This window comes from Alnus glutinosa, chromosome 1 (genome assembly GCF_958979055.1).
Source record: "Alnus glutinosa chromosome 1, dhAlnGlut1.1, whole genome shotgun sequence".
Classification (NCBI taxonomy): domain Eukaryota; kingdom Viridiplantae; phylum Streptophyta; class Magnoliopsida; order Fagales; family Betulaceae; genus Alnus; species Alnus glutinosa.
The window spans coordinates 45,384,389-45,403,424 of record NC_084886.1 but is presented as its reverse complement, the minus strand read 5'-3'; the positions used below and the strand labels follow the sequence as shown (position 1 = coordinate 45,403,424).

The 19,036-nt window shown below is 36.5% G+C and overlaps 2 protein-coding genes across 2 annotated transcripts in view; both read left to right on the top strand.

The window, feature by feature from the left end:
- The first annotated feature begins 10,953 nt into the window (after positions 1-10,953).
- LOC133852479 (fructose-bisphosphate aldolase 3, chloroplastic) lies at positions 10,954-15,065 on the top strand. The gene is made up of 6 exons (XM_062289246.1): positions 10,954-11,229; positions 12,177-12,446; positions 12,558-12,667; positions 12,785-12,875; positions 13,759-14,028; positions 14,481-15,065. Exons 1-6 carry the CDS (start codon positions 11,077-11,079, stop codon positions 14,757-14,759), a joined length of 1,173 nt encoding a protein of 390 aa, XP_062145230.1. The 5' UTR covers positions 10,954-11,076; the 3' UTR covers positions 14,760-15,065.
- Positions 15,066-17,767: 2,702 nt separating this feature from the next.
- LOC133852469 (DExH-box ATP-dependent RNA helicase DExH5, mitochondrial) overlaps positions 17,768-19,036 on the top strand; it is a 39,004-nt gene continuing 37,735 nt past the window's right edge. The window contains exon 1 of the mRNA XM_062289237.1: positions 17,768-18,278. Within this exon, the coding sequence (XP_062145221.1) occupies positions 17,898-18,278 (381 nt within the window). The 5' untranslated portion in view covers positions 17,768-17,897. The remainder of the gene's footprint in view (positions 18,279-19,036) is intronic.

Below are 19,036 nucleotides of genomic sequence, written 5' to 3'. Positions count from 1 at the left end.
GCAGTTGAAAATAATTATAGCGCAATCCTAACACCCAATTAGAACAATCCATAAAAAGTGTCTTCAACTGAATGACATAAATGAACACACAAGCGCGCACACCCGCTCAAACGGTATAATAAGCTATTTTTTTGGCAAGAGATATAATACACTGTCACTCCATGACATAACTACTTACTACCTTTGCCAATGTGGCAACTTTTACTTTTACTTATTTTTTTTTTATTTAAAAAAATAATAATAAAGCTAGGGAACCAGCGTGCCACATGGACAAAATAGTCAAAAGTTGTGTCTTGAAGTGGTAAAATATCATATCTCTTTTTGCAATCCAAAGAGTCTAGCTATTGACCAGCATAGCCGATACAACAGTTACAACATTTTGCACATGCCACATGTCGCTAGTGTTCTTAGCCCAAGTATGGTATTCATTCGCCTTTGATACGATTGCAACTTCCAAGCCAAACATTTTTTATTTTTCTTAAGCTGGCCAAACTAATATTTAACACAAGAACATTAAAATTGTTTTTGCTTTTGAAACAAAAAGATTATATATACCTACTCATCTTTGGTATCTACTACGTATACCACCTGGGGCTAATTACACCACCTCAACCCCTCCAAAATTCTCATAATAACACATCAGTTTTGACTGCATAACCATCATTCAAAAGAGCCTATGCTTTCCGTGCATTCGAGAGCTCAAGTCCGAATTTTCAAGACTAACCGATCTAGGGCTCATTGGATGTTGCACATAAGATTTTTGTTGCTGCAGCATATGTAGTTGCTTATTCAATTGTTGTTGTGGCTGCTGCTGGTTGTTCGAGTTACGTGCCAAGCCTGACAAATTTAATGTATCCAGTGGTCAAGCCACATTAAGGCCAACAGGAGCCGTGGCCCTTACAATTGGTTTTAAACAAAAATTATTTTATAATAAAATTTGTTAAGTAATTGATCAACGTTTTCACTAAGATCTCAACAAGAGCTTATCAAAGTTCATATCTCAACAAAATGAGAAATGATATAAATATATATATCCTACAAATACAGAATCCCAAACCATTTTAACATTAAAACCTCATAAAACAGCACTCTCTACTCAACAAAACCCAAACACAAGCTTGTTTTTTAAAGAACACACAAACTTATAGCTAATCATTTGCAAGCAGACTCATGTCGCTGAACATATATTCTACTTGTTATATATATAGAAACATTCATGAAATTCAGAAGGTGATAAAAAGTAGAACAGGAGTTTGGCAATATTTCATTAAGCTGACAAACTAAGATTCAACCCCGTGTTTGTCATGCTTGCAAGAAAAAACTCAGCGTGAATCTTTATTATTATTGGAAAACCCTTATTCAACCTTGTCATTGTTATCAAAAAGACTCAGATTATTATTGAAAAAAATGTTAGATTCAGAACAATCAAACATAAAGGATTGAGATGAGAGATTGAGAAGCAAAACCTAAGGTGAATGAGCTGAGACTCGCTTTGACGCAAAATGATCAAGGTCTTTTGGTATCCACTTCTGTAAAACAGAAGTGGTGAAAAGGAACACTTGGTGAGCTATGCGGAATGCTATTGTGACGTTGTGAGGCAAAGCACAAGGAGTGAGAGAGGGGAGAGAAAAATCAAAAAGATGGGTCACTAACTATACAGCACGTAGTGGCGGAGCCACGTTAAAGCCATTAAAGGTTGTGGCCCCTGCTATATATATATATATATATATATATATATATATATATATATATATATATATATATATATATATATATATATATATATATATATATTATAAGAAAATTGTTAAGAAATTGATTAACGCCCCCACTGAGATCTCAACAAGACCTCGTCAAAATTCAAATCTCAACAAAACGAAAAATAATATAAATATATATCCTACACATACAGAATCCCAAACCTTTTTAACATTAAAACCTCATAAAACAGCACAGTCTACTCAACAAAACCCAAACATAAACTTATTTTTAAAATAACACTTTTTTTTTTAGAAGTGAGTGCAGATTTTATAAATAACAGTGTATCCATAGTACACACAAAGTATACAAGAAACAAATACCTCAATACCAACCCAACCCAAGCAAAACTCACAAGAAACCCAAAACCCAAAATACAGCAGAAGCCCCCGTTGAACACCCATACCAGCCCTGAAAGAACCACAACCCAACCAAACCCCCCAAAACCCACTATAAACCCCGAACAACCCTCCTAGAAAACAACAAACAAACCTAAAAATCAAGAGAGACACCCAAAACCCAAGTCGACAGAAGTCGGAAAAGAACACACCCAAAATACAAAGGAAAAGCTAGAAATACAAGGGGAAAAAAATAAAAAATAAAAAGGCAGAGGCAGTGGTGCATGGCGCGGAACCAGCCGGAAAAGCCACTAGAAAGGTGCGTGCATGGAAAAGAGGTCCCAGACGCAGTAGATCTAGCACCCAAAATTAAGAAACTCTATCGGCCACGCGCGCCGCAATGGCGCGTGGTGGCCACCCACAGCTGCACTGACGGCGGGGTAAAGTCGGACCACGACGGCGCGACGGCCATCCACATAATTGATGTCGACGGTAAGGACCGAAACAAGCCAGCGAGGTATCGGACGAGGCGCGTGCATGTCGGATAAGACCCAACCACTGTAAATCTACTCCCAACAATAAGAGAAACCCAAAACTAAAAAACCTAAAAGAAGAGGAAAAACACAATAGGACCTACACCGGAAAAGGATGAGGGAGGGAGGAATGGCAAAATTCATGTGGAATTGCTTGGAAAATTCGGAAGTTCTAAAGAACTCAATCGATCGAACTTAAATTCAATCGATCAAATTTTTCCCGAAGTAGATCGATCGAATAAAAGTCGATCGATCGAAAATTTCCAGAACTTACTTTTGCAGAAGCGCGCCAGAACACCCAATCAGGAGCTTCTCCATGACAAAAAGCAGTTCCCCCTCTGATTTTCGCAGCAGAACACTCTGGTTTCGTGACCTTGGTTGTTTCTAGCAAGAGAGGAACGCTAGAGGGGGTTAGAGGAGTCATTTTACATGGGTTTCTAGCCCTAATTTCCTTCTATAAAAGCCATAGCCATGCCTCATTGTTGGAGAGTTCAGAGAGCAGTAGATAGGTTTAATTTCGTGCATTTTGTAGTGTATTCCAGTAGCTTTTGTTCTTACACACTTTCTCTTTGTAAAGCTTTTCTTTTATTTCCATATTTGTTCTTCATTTTCTTGTGGTGTTCTTAGTCATGGAAGGCTAGTAACCTCAACTAAGGTTGAGGATGAAACCTTTCCAGTGATGACACTCACACTCTTGTTATACTACTTGCACATTTATTGATATATCATATTTGTTGTTCAAATTCCATTCATTTAATGCTTCATCTTTTGCAATGAATGTGGTTGGTGGTAAATATAATACATTTAATGTGTTTCAACCGATGGATACATTGTTTTATCGGTTTGAACGATGATATCCATTGTGATTTGTTCATTAAATGGATACATTTGATGATTTGATTTCAAATGGGTACTCTTTGTAATTTATCTTTGAGTTGGATTCATTTAATGGTTCTAGAGTTAGTGGTTAAGACATTTGAATGACATCCAAAGTTTAATGTTCTTTGGGTGTTCAAGTGGAAACCAAGAGTGTGAGTTGTTGGATTTGGTTTGGTAGAATCCTTAGCCTTAGTTCCTTTTAATTTGCATACTTTATTTCATTTCTTTTATTTAGTCTTTTGTTCTTGAATCAATCCTCAAACATTTAGAACTAGGTTAAAATGAGGTTGATTAAACAAGACACCAATATTTGACCATTTCCTTGTGGATTCGATCTCGCACTTGCACATATTATATTGCAAACGATTCGTGAGCTTGCGAGTACTCATTAAAACACACATCAGTACTGTATCAGACTAGTCGCTCTACGGTCAAAGGAGATGATAGGATCCCCAGGCTGTTAACTGATATTATGATTAGACTGCTACATCAGCTACACTATAATACAATAGGTCAAAGTCTCCCACTCATAGGGCTAGATTTGGGGGTCCTTAACCACCAACAGGCCTATTGGCACTCCGTCTCTCGGCATTATAATGTATACTGCCGTCTGAAAAAGGTTGAAGGAAAAGGGGTGAGTTCAATAACTCAGTAAGGAAATTACAACACCAAGAAAATAAAACATGTTATAAAATCTTCATGCCATAATTTTTAGTCCTGCGTAATGACAGTTTATGCAAAATAACCAAATGAACAATTAAAACTGAGTTTATAAGTATAATTAACAGAAATTAAAATAAATGAACAAGAAACATGAAATAATAGCATGAGGAATTAATAAATGATCAAGTAAATTATTTTCATCTATTTTCTCTTAAAACTGTAACTGTGGTTTAACCCCTTATATACTTTATACCACTATTTCCCGTGAGCGGAGCACGTTGGCTTTTGTCCCAATGACCTATGGACTCAACCTGTCGTCACAGAGAATAGTCGTCGAGTTGGGGATATTCCCTAGGTGAAGGCCAACCCCGGCCGGTAGCACACACCGTATTTTGGTATGCTTGACATGCTACCCTCTATGGTACCGATCATAACTGTAATAGTGCCTCAGGGTTAAACAATTACTGCATATGAACGATTTATGTAATTCTGTAAGCTCTGCTATAACTGTATACTTTGCTTTAAAACTGTAAAAGTTGTTTTCATAACTGTCATGTGCAGATTTTAAACTATAAATCATCTTTTCATTCAAAATTGTATCCATGTATAATTTATAAACTTTTGAATGCTTTATAATCATAACTTTGAAATACTCTTATTCACAACTGTAAATATGCATAATCCATAACTTTAAAATGCTCTTAATCATAACTGTAAATTTATGCACAAAATTGCATGAATAATAACATATGAGCAATAAAAGCTCGACATAGATATAGTTAAGATCACATGAGTAAATGCTTCTTAAAATTCCCCAACACTTTTTTAAAAGATTTGTAATAAAATCTTGTTGGGGTTTTTCGGTGTTGTATCCCCTTACCTTGCTAAACCAAAGTTTGAAATGCCATTCTATCTAAACAAAACACAAAGGTAAATTTTATAGGGGTATTCTGAATTTTATATAAACGTTTAAATAAAAGTACTCCATTTATAACGAATAGCTATAAATCTTAAAATTTAATATATTTTTGCTTGCATAAAATTTCTATCTAAATTAGAGCTTATACTTACACCACCCATATATTTATACATTTTTCCCTAAAATACACATAACACTGGCCAAAAATCACATATACTAAATCTGAGACATGTGATCCAATAAATTAAATTAAATCAAGATTCACCCAAGATTAGACTATTAATTCCAACATGTCCCAGATTCCACAATAACCGGTCATCAAAAGAAAACTCAGAACAATCCCGTCAAACTACTAAGCTCAATAATTCTCCATCTTATTCGGTTCCTCTACCAAGAACCAACCTAAAAATTTCTCTAACCCCACGAATTTAATCTCAAAATTTTACAAATCCTAACCCCAAAACTCACAGTCTTCCCAAAATATCATGCCATACACATGTTCGGCTAGCACTAACACATAACAGAGCATTCCAAAATCATATACCCATACGGCCAAAACCCAAAAAAAAAAACAAAAGAGAGGATACAAAGCACACTCACCACCGGCCGTTCATCCACAAAACCCACACGCCATTCTTAACAAAACAGCATCACCCAATCGCCAAAGCCCACACCTCCGTTCACAGAACCCAGCCGAAAAATACACCACCAAATCATCACTACCACAAATCACAGCACACAACCAAACTCAAAACCCATCCACAAACTACTTTAAATATCATCACCAAACTAAATTTTCTCTTAATCTTATAAATTTTCCCCTCTACTCAAACGGTTTACCCAAATAAATTACCCCCAAAATCAATAAGAAAATCAACCCAAATGATAAAAGAATTAGGATTTTTCACTTACCCATGGAGAAAATGGGCTTCCTACAGTATGGGTACCAGACAGATCGCCGGAAAACACCCCTAGTGACGTCGCCGACGCAGGGCCGTGGCCTGCCGGCCCGGCGGCGTCGTCCGCCCAGTCCGGTGACCAGCCCACCGGCTTGGTCTTCTCTCTTCCTCCCCTCCCTCTCTCGGCCAATCTCCCATCTCTCCTTCAACTTAAACTCTCGTCTCTCTCTAATCGGGTAGAAGGAAAATAAAAGAATAAAAACAGAGAAGGAAGAAGAAAAGAATAAGGAAAAGAAAAAGAAAGAAAAAGATGGGTCTGAAACCCCTTGTGCGCGTGGTAGTGAGGAGAGAAAAATAATAATAATATACATATACATATAAAGCTAAAGAAACAAAATAAATATAGGGGTAATTATCTTTTCCCCCCATGAACTACCAGTCTATGTCATTTTGCCCCCACGAACTACCACCTAGACAAAAAAGAGCATTAAACTACCATCTTTACATACTTTGTCCCCTTCCGTCAATCTAATTCATGCAAAGACTTAAATGCCCTAAATCAATTTCAAAAATTACCTAAATATCCTCATTTTTTTTTTAAAAAAAAAAAAAAAAAAAAAAAAAAAAACTGAAGGAAAAGGGGGTGGTGGCAGCCACCCCTTGAGGTGGCCGGATGGCCTGCGAGCCACCCCCAGAGGTGGCTCGCGGCCACCCCTTTTCCTTCAGTTTTTTTTTTTTAATATATTAATTTTAATATTTTTTTTATTAATTACTGTAGGAGCATTTTGGTCTTTAAATCAAACTTAATGGTAAAAAATGGCATATTCCATCCAAGTTAACGGGATTCCCTGACAGAAGGGGGCAAAGCAGTAAAGATGGTAGTTTGATGCTCTTTTTTGGTCGAAGTGGTAGTTCGTGGAGGCATCGCGCATTTTTTGGTAGTTCATGGGGGAAAAGGTAATTACCCCTAAAATATACCAAGAAGAGAAACTCAGAATACCTGTAGGTTTCTTTTGATTTGCAAGCTTCTCAGTTTCAGAAGAGATGAAGAAGAAGAAGTGAGGCCCAGTGTTTAAATCAGACTTAGAGGCGTACATGTCTTGAAAGAAGAGGTTCAATGAACTTGCAGGTCATGGAATTTAAGGACATTCAGAATTAATCATAAAGAAAAAAAAAACTGATGTCAACTCACATGCCAAAAAAAATATCCCACACGTCCATCTAATCTAGCAAAATATATATATATATATATATATATATATATATTTTTTTTTTCCTACTCCTGAGGTGTTACACATAGAGTCTTCCACATAAGCAAGAATACCTCTTTTATAGGGCAATGAATTACGATAATGTAGAATCTACAAATTAACCATGCCTATTGGTTGACACATATTATTAGATTGAAATCAAACACTACAATCTTCCAGTTTTAAATGAAATCTCTCAATAGGGTTTGCACATCTCAATGGAAGAGGTATCATTTTAGTACAATTCTTATCTCATGCAAAATGAGCTAATTCACATCACATAACATACGATATAAATAATCTCATGTTCTATAATAGATCATGTAGAGAATTTCAAGGAAATAAATTGTTCAGTGTTCATGCCAATCAATATTAACATTTAAAAAAACATACTTCCAGACATGTGGAAGCATGGAAGAGAGACGACCAATAATCTTGATTCTTGATATTTGAATTGACCATTTAAAGCCTTATACATGATAGAAATTGGTGGTACATATGTACATTCTTCAAGAAACCTTATACTCTAATAGTGTTATGTGGATCACTACATGAATGCCATCATAAGGCAAATTATGTACATATAAACATATTTGTAGTGTTAACTCACCTCACACAAGAGTGCTCCGATCACAGATTTGCAAGGCATATTACAAAAAAGATCTCCAAGTAACCAATAATACTCAATTGCCTAAGAAACTCATGTCACTGTATTAGACTGGTTTGTAGGATTAGCTACTGTTGGGAATAGTCCCACTTGGCCCGGCTCATTATGAAGATTACAAGCCCCTGAGTCCACATTGGCTCGCTGATGATTACGAGCTCCAAATTCACCAAGTACGAGCCCATGGGTATGGAATTTCAAAATAGGATATCTTGAAGCCCCAAGAACCTACATACCTAACGAGGGGCAGCAATATGCGATCTTGGAAAATTCAGGATCCCATCTAGTTCTTGGAAATCCGAGACCAGATTTATTCTTTGATTAGCCGCCTAGAATCTTGCTATGAGATAAGTAAGGAAAGAGTCCCAGTTTGGGGAGGGGGGAGGATTCCGAGTCCCGACCAAACTTGGACGGTACTCCTAGGTCAAGAGAGGAGCACAAAACCTTAAGACAGTTTGGCCTCTACCTCTCAGCCTATAAATAATATCTTACACCATGTATAAACATAAGACTAAATTATCGTGCTTTAGCATTCATTTCCCTCAGAAATTTACTTAGGCATCAGAATGAGATTTATTGGCAACCCCAGTGTGTTATCTTAACGGTGTTGGTTTTTGCAGTGAAACGGGAATTCTAAAGACTTGAAGAATATCAGGAATCGCTAGCTCACATCATATTGAAAACTGTACCAACGGCTACAAAACCAGTTTGTAGCTAATTTATGTCATCTCAACGTAGTCTGGTTTAGTCGCGGTCTTTTGCCTGGGGGTTGGCTCGAAGAGGCAATTTGCACTCGGTGAGTTTCAAACCTAAGATCATGAAGGGCACTCAAAGTCTCATGATTTCACCAAATAAGCCAATCCCTTGGTGTTTCAATTTTTTAATAAAGCATGATGTTGTCACGTTTATTTTAAAATATGCAAGTGAAAATAAATATAATTTAATAAATTAAGTTCGAGGAGTTTTCCATTAACACAATTGAGATAATTTTTTTCGTAAACTAATAATTATAAATTAATAATGTACAATTCACTGAGTTAAAGAAGAGAGTATCATGTCCACACAATTTGATTTTTTTGTTACTGTAACAATCTGTTTTTTATTCTCGAGTCCAAATATCAACGAGTGAATCACAAAGGAGATTTGTCTTTTAGTAGCAACAACCCACAAAGGAGCTTGCCAACTAATGTTTAGGTGAGATCCTCCCCAAGCCTTCTTTGGCGTCTTTGACTGTATCCAATTGCTATGATTATTAAAAGAGAAAAGAAAAGAATGCTATGATTGACGATTTAAAAAAGAAAAGAAAATAATGCTATGATCGATAAGTACGTGGACGAAATCACCCCTAACAAATTTATTTATTTAATTTATCTTTTATTTATAGATGATTTCTTTGTATGGTACATCCAGTCTAAATTCTTAGTGTTATTAATATTTTATTTCACAATTGAAAATATTAGGCAGCTTTTTTTTACAATTCTTTACAAATTCACGTAATAATCCATACTTTTATGAAATATGTATGACTGTAAACTTAGTAAATGCTTATGTATTGTCACACGGCAATTTACAATTCTTTACAAATTCACGTAATAATCCATACTTTTATGAAATATGTATAACTGTAAACTTAGTAAATGCTTATGTATTGTCACACGGCAATTTATATTTTAATAACTGATATAGTATGTATTATGTGAAATACCACGTCCTTTGCAATATATAAATTATAAAAGTATTCAATCCTACTCCGTCTTTTAAATCTTAAGGTGAAAAAAACTACACGCTTTATCTCAATTTCTTCATTCTTTTGAGCATGATCCTTGAGTCACGATACGTAGATGTCTTATGCAGCAAATACTTGGTAGATGAACTTTGTTAGGATAGTTTCTAGGTATTTTGGTAAACCCTCTGGTAGGGGTATTCTTAGCCTTTTATCTTTGTAAAATAAAGGAAATTAGATAAAGAAACTTGTCGGATGCTGGATGGGGCCTGCAGAAAATAACTTTGATGGCTAAGTCATGTAGTGTTTGAGAAGTAAAAACTTTAGAAAAATTGCAAGAGTGTAAGTGTTGAAAAAAGATAGAAAAATCATTTAAGGTTCTCCTCATCGCGTATATATAGTAGCTTGAATGTCTAGATGGTCGTGCTGGCCATGTCTTGCTATTCCCGTATCACCTAACTGTCAAATCCATCATGTTCATGGTAGCCTGATCATAACTAAGTACAATAGGTTACTATAGTTATTGTGTCCGTAACTTGAGATATTGGAAATGTATAGTCAAAAAATTTACTTTATGAATCAAGTCTTGTCAAATCATTATTAGCGCTCCTAACTTATTGAACAACAGATTAATTTCCGCATCGATCTATTTTGTTGATTGAGTCTTGACTACCGAGACATATCATGATAGCTAATCGGGATTGTCTACTTGTGATCAAGAGAGGTTGATGGCGCACTTGATCGTGAATGAGCGTTCGTCAGGTTGAGCTTCATGGAGCAGCATAGACATCCCATATAGCCTTTGGTGTGTCTGCATCAGTGCATCCTCAATGTGCTCCAGTAGCTTTTCCTCTACTGTTATATTGAGTACACAAACAACTAAGAAACTGGTCGTATGTAACGGCTCAATTCCTAACAAACTCTTACGGATACTGATGTCATATAATCATCAACTACATTGCAATCACTACCAACAATTTTAACCAATTCTATATGGAATCTCAGCCCTTATGGCGTACTTTTTTTTTTTTTTTGTTTTTTTTACTTTTCTTTTATTTTCTTTTGTGTGCAATACAGAGAAATGGTGAAGGGTTATATATATATATATATATATATGAGGTCTTTAAAGAAATTTGTGAATACTCTTACACTCTTGATTCAAAATCAAAAGAAGAGGTTAAGAAGGTCATTTGAGAGGACAACTTTTGTGATCTTACTGGACTGTTTGGTAATGCCGCATGCCTCTTGTCGCATTGCCACGTCAATTCCCATTGCGGACTCTCCTAGAAAAACAGCGTCCTATTCATCACCTGCACACACCTTTTATAACCAACCCATCCACCTACCCACCCAAAAACAGAGTAGAAAACAAAGTACGCTCAATCCAAACCGCGAAACCTTTTTCTCGGAAGACAATCAGAACCGATCTCGGTCCACTCTTGCTTAAGCCATGGCCTGCGCGAGCTTCACGAAGCTGAATGCAGCGTCGTCCCAGTGGATCGGCCAGCAGCCCTTCACTCAGCGCCACGGATCATTGACTACTCGCCGAGTCTCCGTGCCGATCCGCGCCAAGGCTTACACCGACGAACTTGTCCAAACCGCTGTGAGTCATATCTTTTTCCTAATCACCTATTCGTAGGCCTTTGGCTTTAAATCGTTGCATTTCTGGCATCTGTTTCTGGTTTTGCATGCTTTGCTTCTGGATCGATCTTTGATTGTTGTGTATGAATTGCATTTTTCCTGGGTTCTGATTAATTTAGCTGATCACTATGTTTATTTTATTTTATCAGAGACAATTATGTGCGTGTTTTATTAATTGGACCGGCTAAATTCGTTCTTGTTCACCTCCTTTATGAATAGCGATTGTTTTTTTTTTCTTCTTTTTCTGTAAACTCTCACTGTCTTGTATATTATTTTTCTTGTTCTCTGCCCATTTGGGTTTGGTTATGGTTTTGGAAAGCTCAGTTTAATCCCATCCAAGGGGATGTGGAAATTTTCGTATAGATTTTCTTTTGTTTAAAACCATTTCAGCCTTGGTGTCAAATTGGAAGGAAGTTCTATTCGATTGGTTAAACTTGGTTTGACAACCATTGATTAGGAGGATAAAGAGTGTATGATTTTCAATACAAGCTTTATTTTTCTCTTGTCGATTGTGCCCCTGATTTTAAGTTTTATTTGTGTATAGATTACTTATAGTCACCCTTAATGATCTGTTTGGCAACAGAATTTTGGAAACAGAATATGATTCTGATTCTACTTTTTTCAAAAACAAATAATATTTTATTCAACTTTTTTCAAAAACAAATCATATTTTATTCAACTTTTTCTAAACAAATCATATTTTATTTATATTGGAGATCTTAAAAAAAAAAAAAAAGGTTTGAAATCACTTTAGGAAGATGCTGTGCCTGCTTCTAAAAGGCTTGTTAAAGATTCAAGCTCAGATCACTTCCAAAATTGATACTTTAAATAATTATTGACACACAGAGAATGACATTGATGATAGTTTATTTTGTTTGATTACCTTCGGTGCCTTTCTTTATGGTGTAGAAATCGATCGCGTCTCCTGGTCATGGGATCCTTGCCATTGATGAATCCAATGCAACCTGTGGGAAAAGGCTAGCGTCTATTGGGCTGGACAATACTGAGGTCAACCGACAGGCTTACAGACAACTCTTGCTGACCACTCCTGGCCTGGGTGAATACATTTCTGGGGCCATTCTTTTTGAGGAAACACTGTACCAGTCGACTACAGATGGGAAGAAGTTTGTGGACTGCTTGCGTGGCGAGAAAATCGTTCCTGGCATTAAAGTTGATAAGGTGTAATGTCAATAGAATGTACTAAAATTTCTTTTTAAGTGCTCTACGTAATATGGTATGTTGTAATTAAAATGCTTCTTTGGTTCTCATTTTCAACTTCTTGGGTTTCAGGGTTTGGTTCCCCTACCAGGATCAAACAATGAGTCTTGGTGCCAAGGCTTAGATGGATTGGCTTCAAGATCTGCTGAATACTATAAGCAAGGTGCTCGTTTTGCTAAGTGGTAAGTCAATCAATACTTTTTTTTGTGAACTTTTGCTTTATGAAGTGTGCATGAGACTTTCTGTTTGGTTCAATGTGACAAAAAAGTATCTTATTATCATCTTGCTGAAATATCCAGGCGGACAGTCGTTAGCATTCCTTGTGGCCCTTCTGCTCTAGCTGTTAAGGAAGCTGCATGGGGACTTGCACGATATGCTGCCATTTCTCAGGTTGCCTTCATGATTAAAGAACTATTTTTGTTTGGATTCATGTAAACCTTTTTTTTCTTTTAATGAGTAATTGGCACCAAGGGGAGGGGGAATGAGAGATTCGAACTAGTGACCTCCACTTAATGAGATGTGGTCCCCAGCCAATTGAGCCATCCCCCGGGGTTTGGATTCAAATAAACCTTGTTTAGCAGAGATAGGAATTGAGGGTTTTGTTGGCACACGGTGGGGTTGGTGGGTGCGTAGTAGTCTCAATATATTAAATACCACTTAAACAGATTGTCCACTATGTGTCAAGTGACAAGTTCTTCTATATGTTGGCCAGACTTTGGAAATAAGATGTCAATACATGCATATCCATATGTTTTCTAGATGTCACATTCAACTGTAATTGAACCTGCTAGACGTTACTTTGGAAATAAGATGTAAATATTTACACATTTTTTTATAGAGCTCACATTCAACTGTATTCAAACCTGCTACTACTTTACTTACAAAAAAAAAAACCTGCTACGACTTTCATAAGAACGCGTGATAAACTTTAACATTATATTTGGTTCTCTTTTAAAAAATTGGAAGGAGGCCTTCGATCATTGAGGCTGTTGACCCTTTATGTCATCATTTGATTGTTAATCATCAAATCAGTTTGCTACATTCCATGCTTGGAATCTTATTTAGAAACATCCTCACTTTTCTCCAGTGTTGCCCTTAAATTGGGTTTACTGAAATGTTTGAAGAATATTTCCACGGCCTCCATGCCTTTTACAGTGATAAAGAGAATGATTTTCTTTCCAGACATTTTCTCCCAAATTGTATATTATTTGTTTCTTTTATCGTTATTTCCTTTTTCTCTTTCTATGTTTCACTATTCTGATTTTATATGCAGGACAATGGTCTTGTGCCAATTGTCGAACCTGAGATTCTTCTTGACGGGGACCACCCAATTGAGAGGACAGTTGAAGTGGCAGAAAAGGTCTGGTCGGAAGTCTTCTACTACTTGGCTGAAAACAATGTATTGTTTGAGGGAATCCTACTTAAGCCCAGCATGGTAACCCCAGGGGCTGAACACAAAGAGAGGGCTTCTCCACAGACCATTGCCAAATACACACTCACAATGCTTAAAAGGAGAGTTCCTCCCGCAGTTCCCGGAATCATGGTAAGAATGCCTGACCCTTTATGATGGTTTCAAAGTTATATATCTTCCCTCTTTCTCTAAAAATAAGTTAAGCTATATCCCTTTGATAGTTATAGGGAAGTATCTTATTTTTGTTCTCAGGGAATAAGTGTATATATAGACGATCCAATTAAGTCCATTCTCAGCCACAGAAGCGTTTTAAAATAGTCTTGAATCTGACTGCAAGTATGGATGGATATTCATGGTTGAGATGGTCTTGAAAAATGCAAACTAGCCTTGGGTCCTAGATAGTAGGATAAGAAGGTTTTCTTCTTGAGATTAAGATTATAAAATTGTCTTTGCCTTGTTGACGTTTTATGTGGTTTTTGACTTCCAGTAGTGGACGTACATGCATGTGATTTCCTCACCTAACTTATTGATTTTCGTATGAAGAGTTAGAAGAGTAATTGATCTTTGTTCTGTTTACTTCTCAGTTTTTGTCAGGAGGACAATCTGAAGTGGAAGCAACCCTGAACCTAAATGCAATGAACCAAAGCCCCAACCCATGGCATGTTTCCTTCTCATATGCTCGTGCACTGCAGAACAGCGTGCTCAAGACATGGCAGGGACGTCCCGAGAACGTTGAGGCTGCACAGAAATCACTTTTAGTGCGAGCAAAGGCAAACTCCCTGGCTCAGCTAGGAAAATACTCTGCTGAGGGTGAAAATGAGGAAGCCAAGAAAGGAATGTTTGTCAAGGGCTATACTTATTGAGCCAGAGTCCGTGTCAACTTATGCCTCTTGGCCCATGAATGTGTACTTTCTGTTTTGCATATTTTTTTCTTTTTCGCTATGTATGTTGAGCAGACTTACTACTAGATGAGCTTTTTAATTTCTTTCTCCCCCTTCTCATTTAAGACTAGAGAGCTGAATAATACCCGAGAAAGAAATGTTTTTAGAACTGTTACTGAGGAAGTTGCTGGGATTAGTGAAAGCAAGAACATGTATGTTGAGAATCTTGAGATTGCGTCTTTCTGAAGTTATGGTCCCTGAAATTCCATGCATCTTGAGGTTGTTTAAGCGTGTCTGTTTACCCTTTTCTTTCTTTTTACTCTTTTCACTGTCAGCATGTTATATTCTTCATTGCTAGAAAGGTGTAATTTACCAAGCAGTTAATCTCACAAATGCGATCTAGTGCCCAAGGCCAAAATCCCCATGTAAATTACGTACTTGAGGGTGAGACTTGAAACAAGTTTGTGCTGTATGCCCTCTCAATTTTTTATTTTTTAAGAATTTTGTTTGAAAAAATAGGGAAAAATATACATAACTTTCTCAAACTACTATTTCATTATCAATGTACCCCTAAAGTATTAATTGTGTCAATCTCTTTCTCTAAACTATTGAAATTTGTCAATGTTCCTCCTAATGACAAAAATATCATTCATAAAATTATTAAAAAAAATCTAAAATAACAAAAAGTTATAAAAAAACAAAAAATAAATAAAAACTAAAAAACAGGTTTTTTTTTTTCTTCGTTTGTTTTTGTTTTTTTTTTTTAATTTTAATTTTTTTAATTTTAAATTTTCAATCTTTTATTTTATTTTATTTTTCGTTCTTTCTTTAATTTTTTAATTTGATTTTTTTTTAAAAGTTATTTTTTTAGTTTTTATTTTTTTAGTTTTTGTTTTTATTTTTTTCGAATTTATAAAGACAGCTTTGTGTTATAGAAAAAAAAAAAGGGTCATTTTTGTCTTTTTGTTGGTCTTAAGGGGAACATTGACATGTTTTGATAATTTGAGGAGGAATATTGACATAATCGGTAGTTTGTGGGACATTGACAATTGAGTGGTAGTTTGAAGAAATATGCGTATTTTTTTTAAAAAAAAAAAAAAATTATAAAGTAAAATAATCTATAATAATCCGAAAAAACAAAAAGTCATGGGGAAGCCGGTAAAAGCAACCTAGAGGAGGCAAAATGCTAGCAAACATAAAAATTACGTAAATAAATCACCAAGACATAACCAGGCAAATCCAAAACAAGATCTTTAAAGGAATGCTCAAAGTGCATTCCTCTCATGCTATATGGTATACTCTTTATGAGCGAGCATAAGCCCCACGAGGAAGAGCAGAAACTTTCATTTAACATAAGAAGATATCTGCTGAATTAGATCCTCTTGCGATATGTTTGATACAGGGAATGATTTTTTTCAGTAGAAAAATGAATAGTCTTATTAAAAATGGAAGAAATTAGAATAAAATAATATTGATGTTAAAGTATACATATATTATAACTGTTGGATAAATAATCAGCTCCAAAGACACGTGGTCCTAAGGTAGTATCGGGGGCCGAGCCCATCGGGTTGGCCCGGCCAGATCAGACCTAAGTACAAGACCAGTCGTTATCCCCAAAAAGACGGATATTCAAAATATATCAAGATAGACTTCTATCCCATCAAATATGGGATAAGGTACCTAATAGAATGACATTAGCTAAAGAGAGTGTCATATCCAGTTAGGACTCAGACTCCTAATTAGGAAGATAAGACTCAAGACTATGTGATCTAGGACTCAGACTCCTAATTAGATTATGTTCCAAGCACTCTAGCAGTTTTATAACTGTGAACTGTGAGCCTATAAATAAGACTACTACGCCAGGTATTAAAAACAAGCAGATTCTCTGAACTCTTGAGATTACTGATATTTTCCAGAAAATAAGTTTGAACTGACTTAGGCATCGGAGTGGGGGTCCGGTCGGCACCCCCGACGAGCCGTTTGTTATTTTGCAGATTACGAGGAGAACGAACATCGAGGAAGGCAACAAATCACAAGGCGACACGTCACCGTACCGGAAACTGTACCAACAATAACATTTGAAATAATCATTCCCTCGTAGACTATGAGAATAACTATTTTATTTTACTTTCTTCAATTTTTAATAAAAACTTATAATTGAATAGCTATTCTGCATACTAAACTATCTTTAGTTTATGCAAAAGCAAATCCAAGGAACATGACATTGCACAACAAAATGTCCCATACTCTCTTGATAACAAATAAAAAGATGATCAATATTTTCCTTACCAAAATCTACAAGAAAATTTCATCTCTCAAAAGAAAAAAGAATAAAGAAAAAAGAAATAAGAAAAAAAGAAAAAGCCATAATTAAATAATTTTTCATCGGTATTTAACTTCCTCTCACAGCAAGTCGTAAAATAAAAGTAGGGAGCAATAATTTTTGAACTGTTACACGCCGGTCTCCGGCGAAGATAGTGCTCTCTTCCGACGACTTGGATTGAATTTTCTGTTAGATGTGTTTGTGTATTCTCTAGTTTTTATGTACAGTTGCTTATGTGTGGCTAAAGTTTTACTAGAATTTTCTTTGTTAGGGGGCTGATTGTAATTTTAGTAAAATTTGAAATTCTACATATGTAATCGTTTTTTAAGTTAGATCTTTCTGACTTAAGAATGTGGGGGGTTTGTCCCTCATTTTTCATGATGTAGCCTTTGGGTTTTCAGATGTTATAATAGTACATGCTATTTGTTAAAAAAAAAAATAATAAAAAAAAAAGTTTAGGATTCGATCTCTGAACCTCAGTCAATAAAGATCGCATAAATCCATCCGAAAAGTCGATTTTTTCTTCTAACCAATAAAAGGAAAGAGGAAAATAAAAATAAAAATAAAAAGATAAAAAAAAAAGAGAGAACTCCAGTAGGCCCCGTATAGACGATGACGTGGATGCTCATCTACAAACTTCACACGCCACCAAGCGCGTCGCCTCTACAGTTTGAAACCCGCCCCCCAGCAAAAGAGCTACACTGTACCAGACAGATCATCCAACGGAGCGGTCCAAGCCATTACAAGCAGTAACCACCAATCATTCCGACCACCGAAACGACTCCGTCCCAACTTGCATGCCCTCTCCCACTCCCTTTCCCTCTCTCCTCCACACTCCTCCACAATTCCCTTTCACTTCGCACCCCAAAACCCTAAAATCCTCACACTCTACTCCTCCATTCCTCGCAATGAAGGACCGGCCTCCGTCCTCGTACGGCGCCGTTTACGTCCCTCCCCACCACCGTCTGCGCTCCGTCATCACTTCCCCTAGTTACACCTCCGCCGCTCTCATAGACTCCAAGCTCCGCGAAGCTCAAAGCGCCGCTCTAAACCATAAAGCCAGTCCACTGCCTTACTTGCAAACCCAGCAGGAGCAGCTCCACAAGGGAAATTCGCAGAACGATGATCGCCTCTCCGAGGAAGGCTCCGATCGCGAGTTGGAATCGTTGTCGCAACGGGTTAGACTATATTTTGTTTTCTTGAAGTGAATTTCAGGTTTCATTTTGATTCAGTGGTTATCTGGGTTTTGAATTTTGTGATTAGCGGTTTTTTAAGTTTTAGTGGGTTTGTGATAATTGTGGAAACAATTTACTTGCATAAGATAACGATAGGAACACACACTATATTAACCAAAACTTGCGGTTGTTGTCAAAGTTATTGGGTCGTACTTATCAAAAAAAAGTTATTGGGTCGAACCTGAATCCAAAAATTAAGAAAAGACTGGCCTTTATGGGAGTTAGACGGGTCGTTGGATAGCTATTTCGTTTAATTGTCGAGCAGCATTTAGGATGATCATTGCCAATTACGAAACGTGTACTAATGGGCAGTGCTGCCTACTGAGTAGAATTGTTAATTGGGCAAATCTGCCCTGCTACTCCCCTATTTACCCCAGATTTTCTTTGTTGAATCTTAAATGAGTCGGTTTGGTTGAGTTTGGATGAAGGATGAAGCTAGTAAGACACTTGGGAGGGCCATGGCTGCTTGATTTTCAACCCACCGCCCTCATTTATTCAAATATTTGTATGGTGATCCCTTTGTTCTACACCTTGAATTATGATAATTCGGTGTGTGCCCCCCTCCAAAGTGAAATTTTTTAGCTTCAGACACATCAGGGCTTATAATCTAGGAAGAGACACCAAACCAGGAACATAAAAGATGACACAATCCTTAAATTTTAGAAGAGAAGGACAGAATGTGACAAAAGGCTATGTTCTTA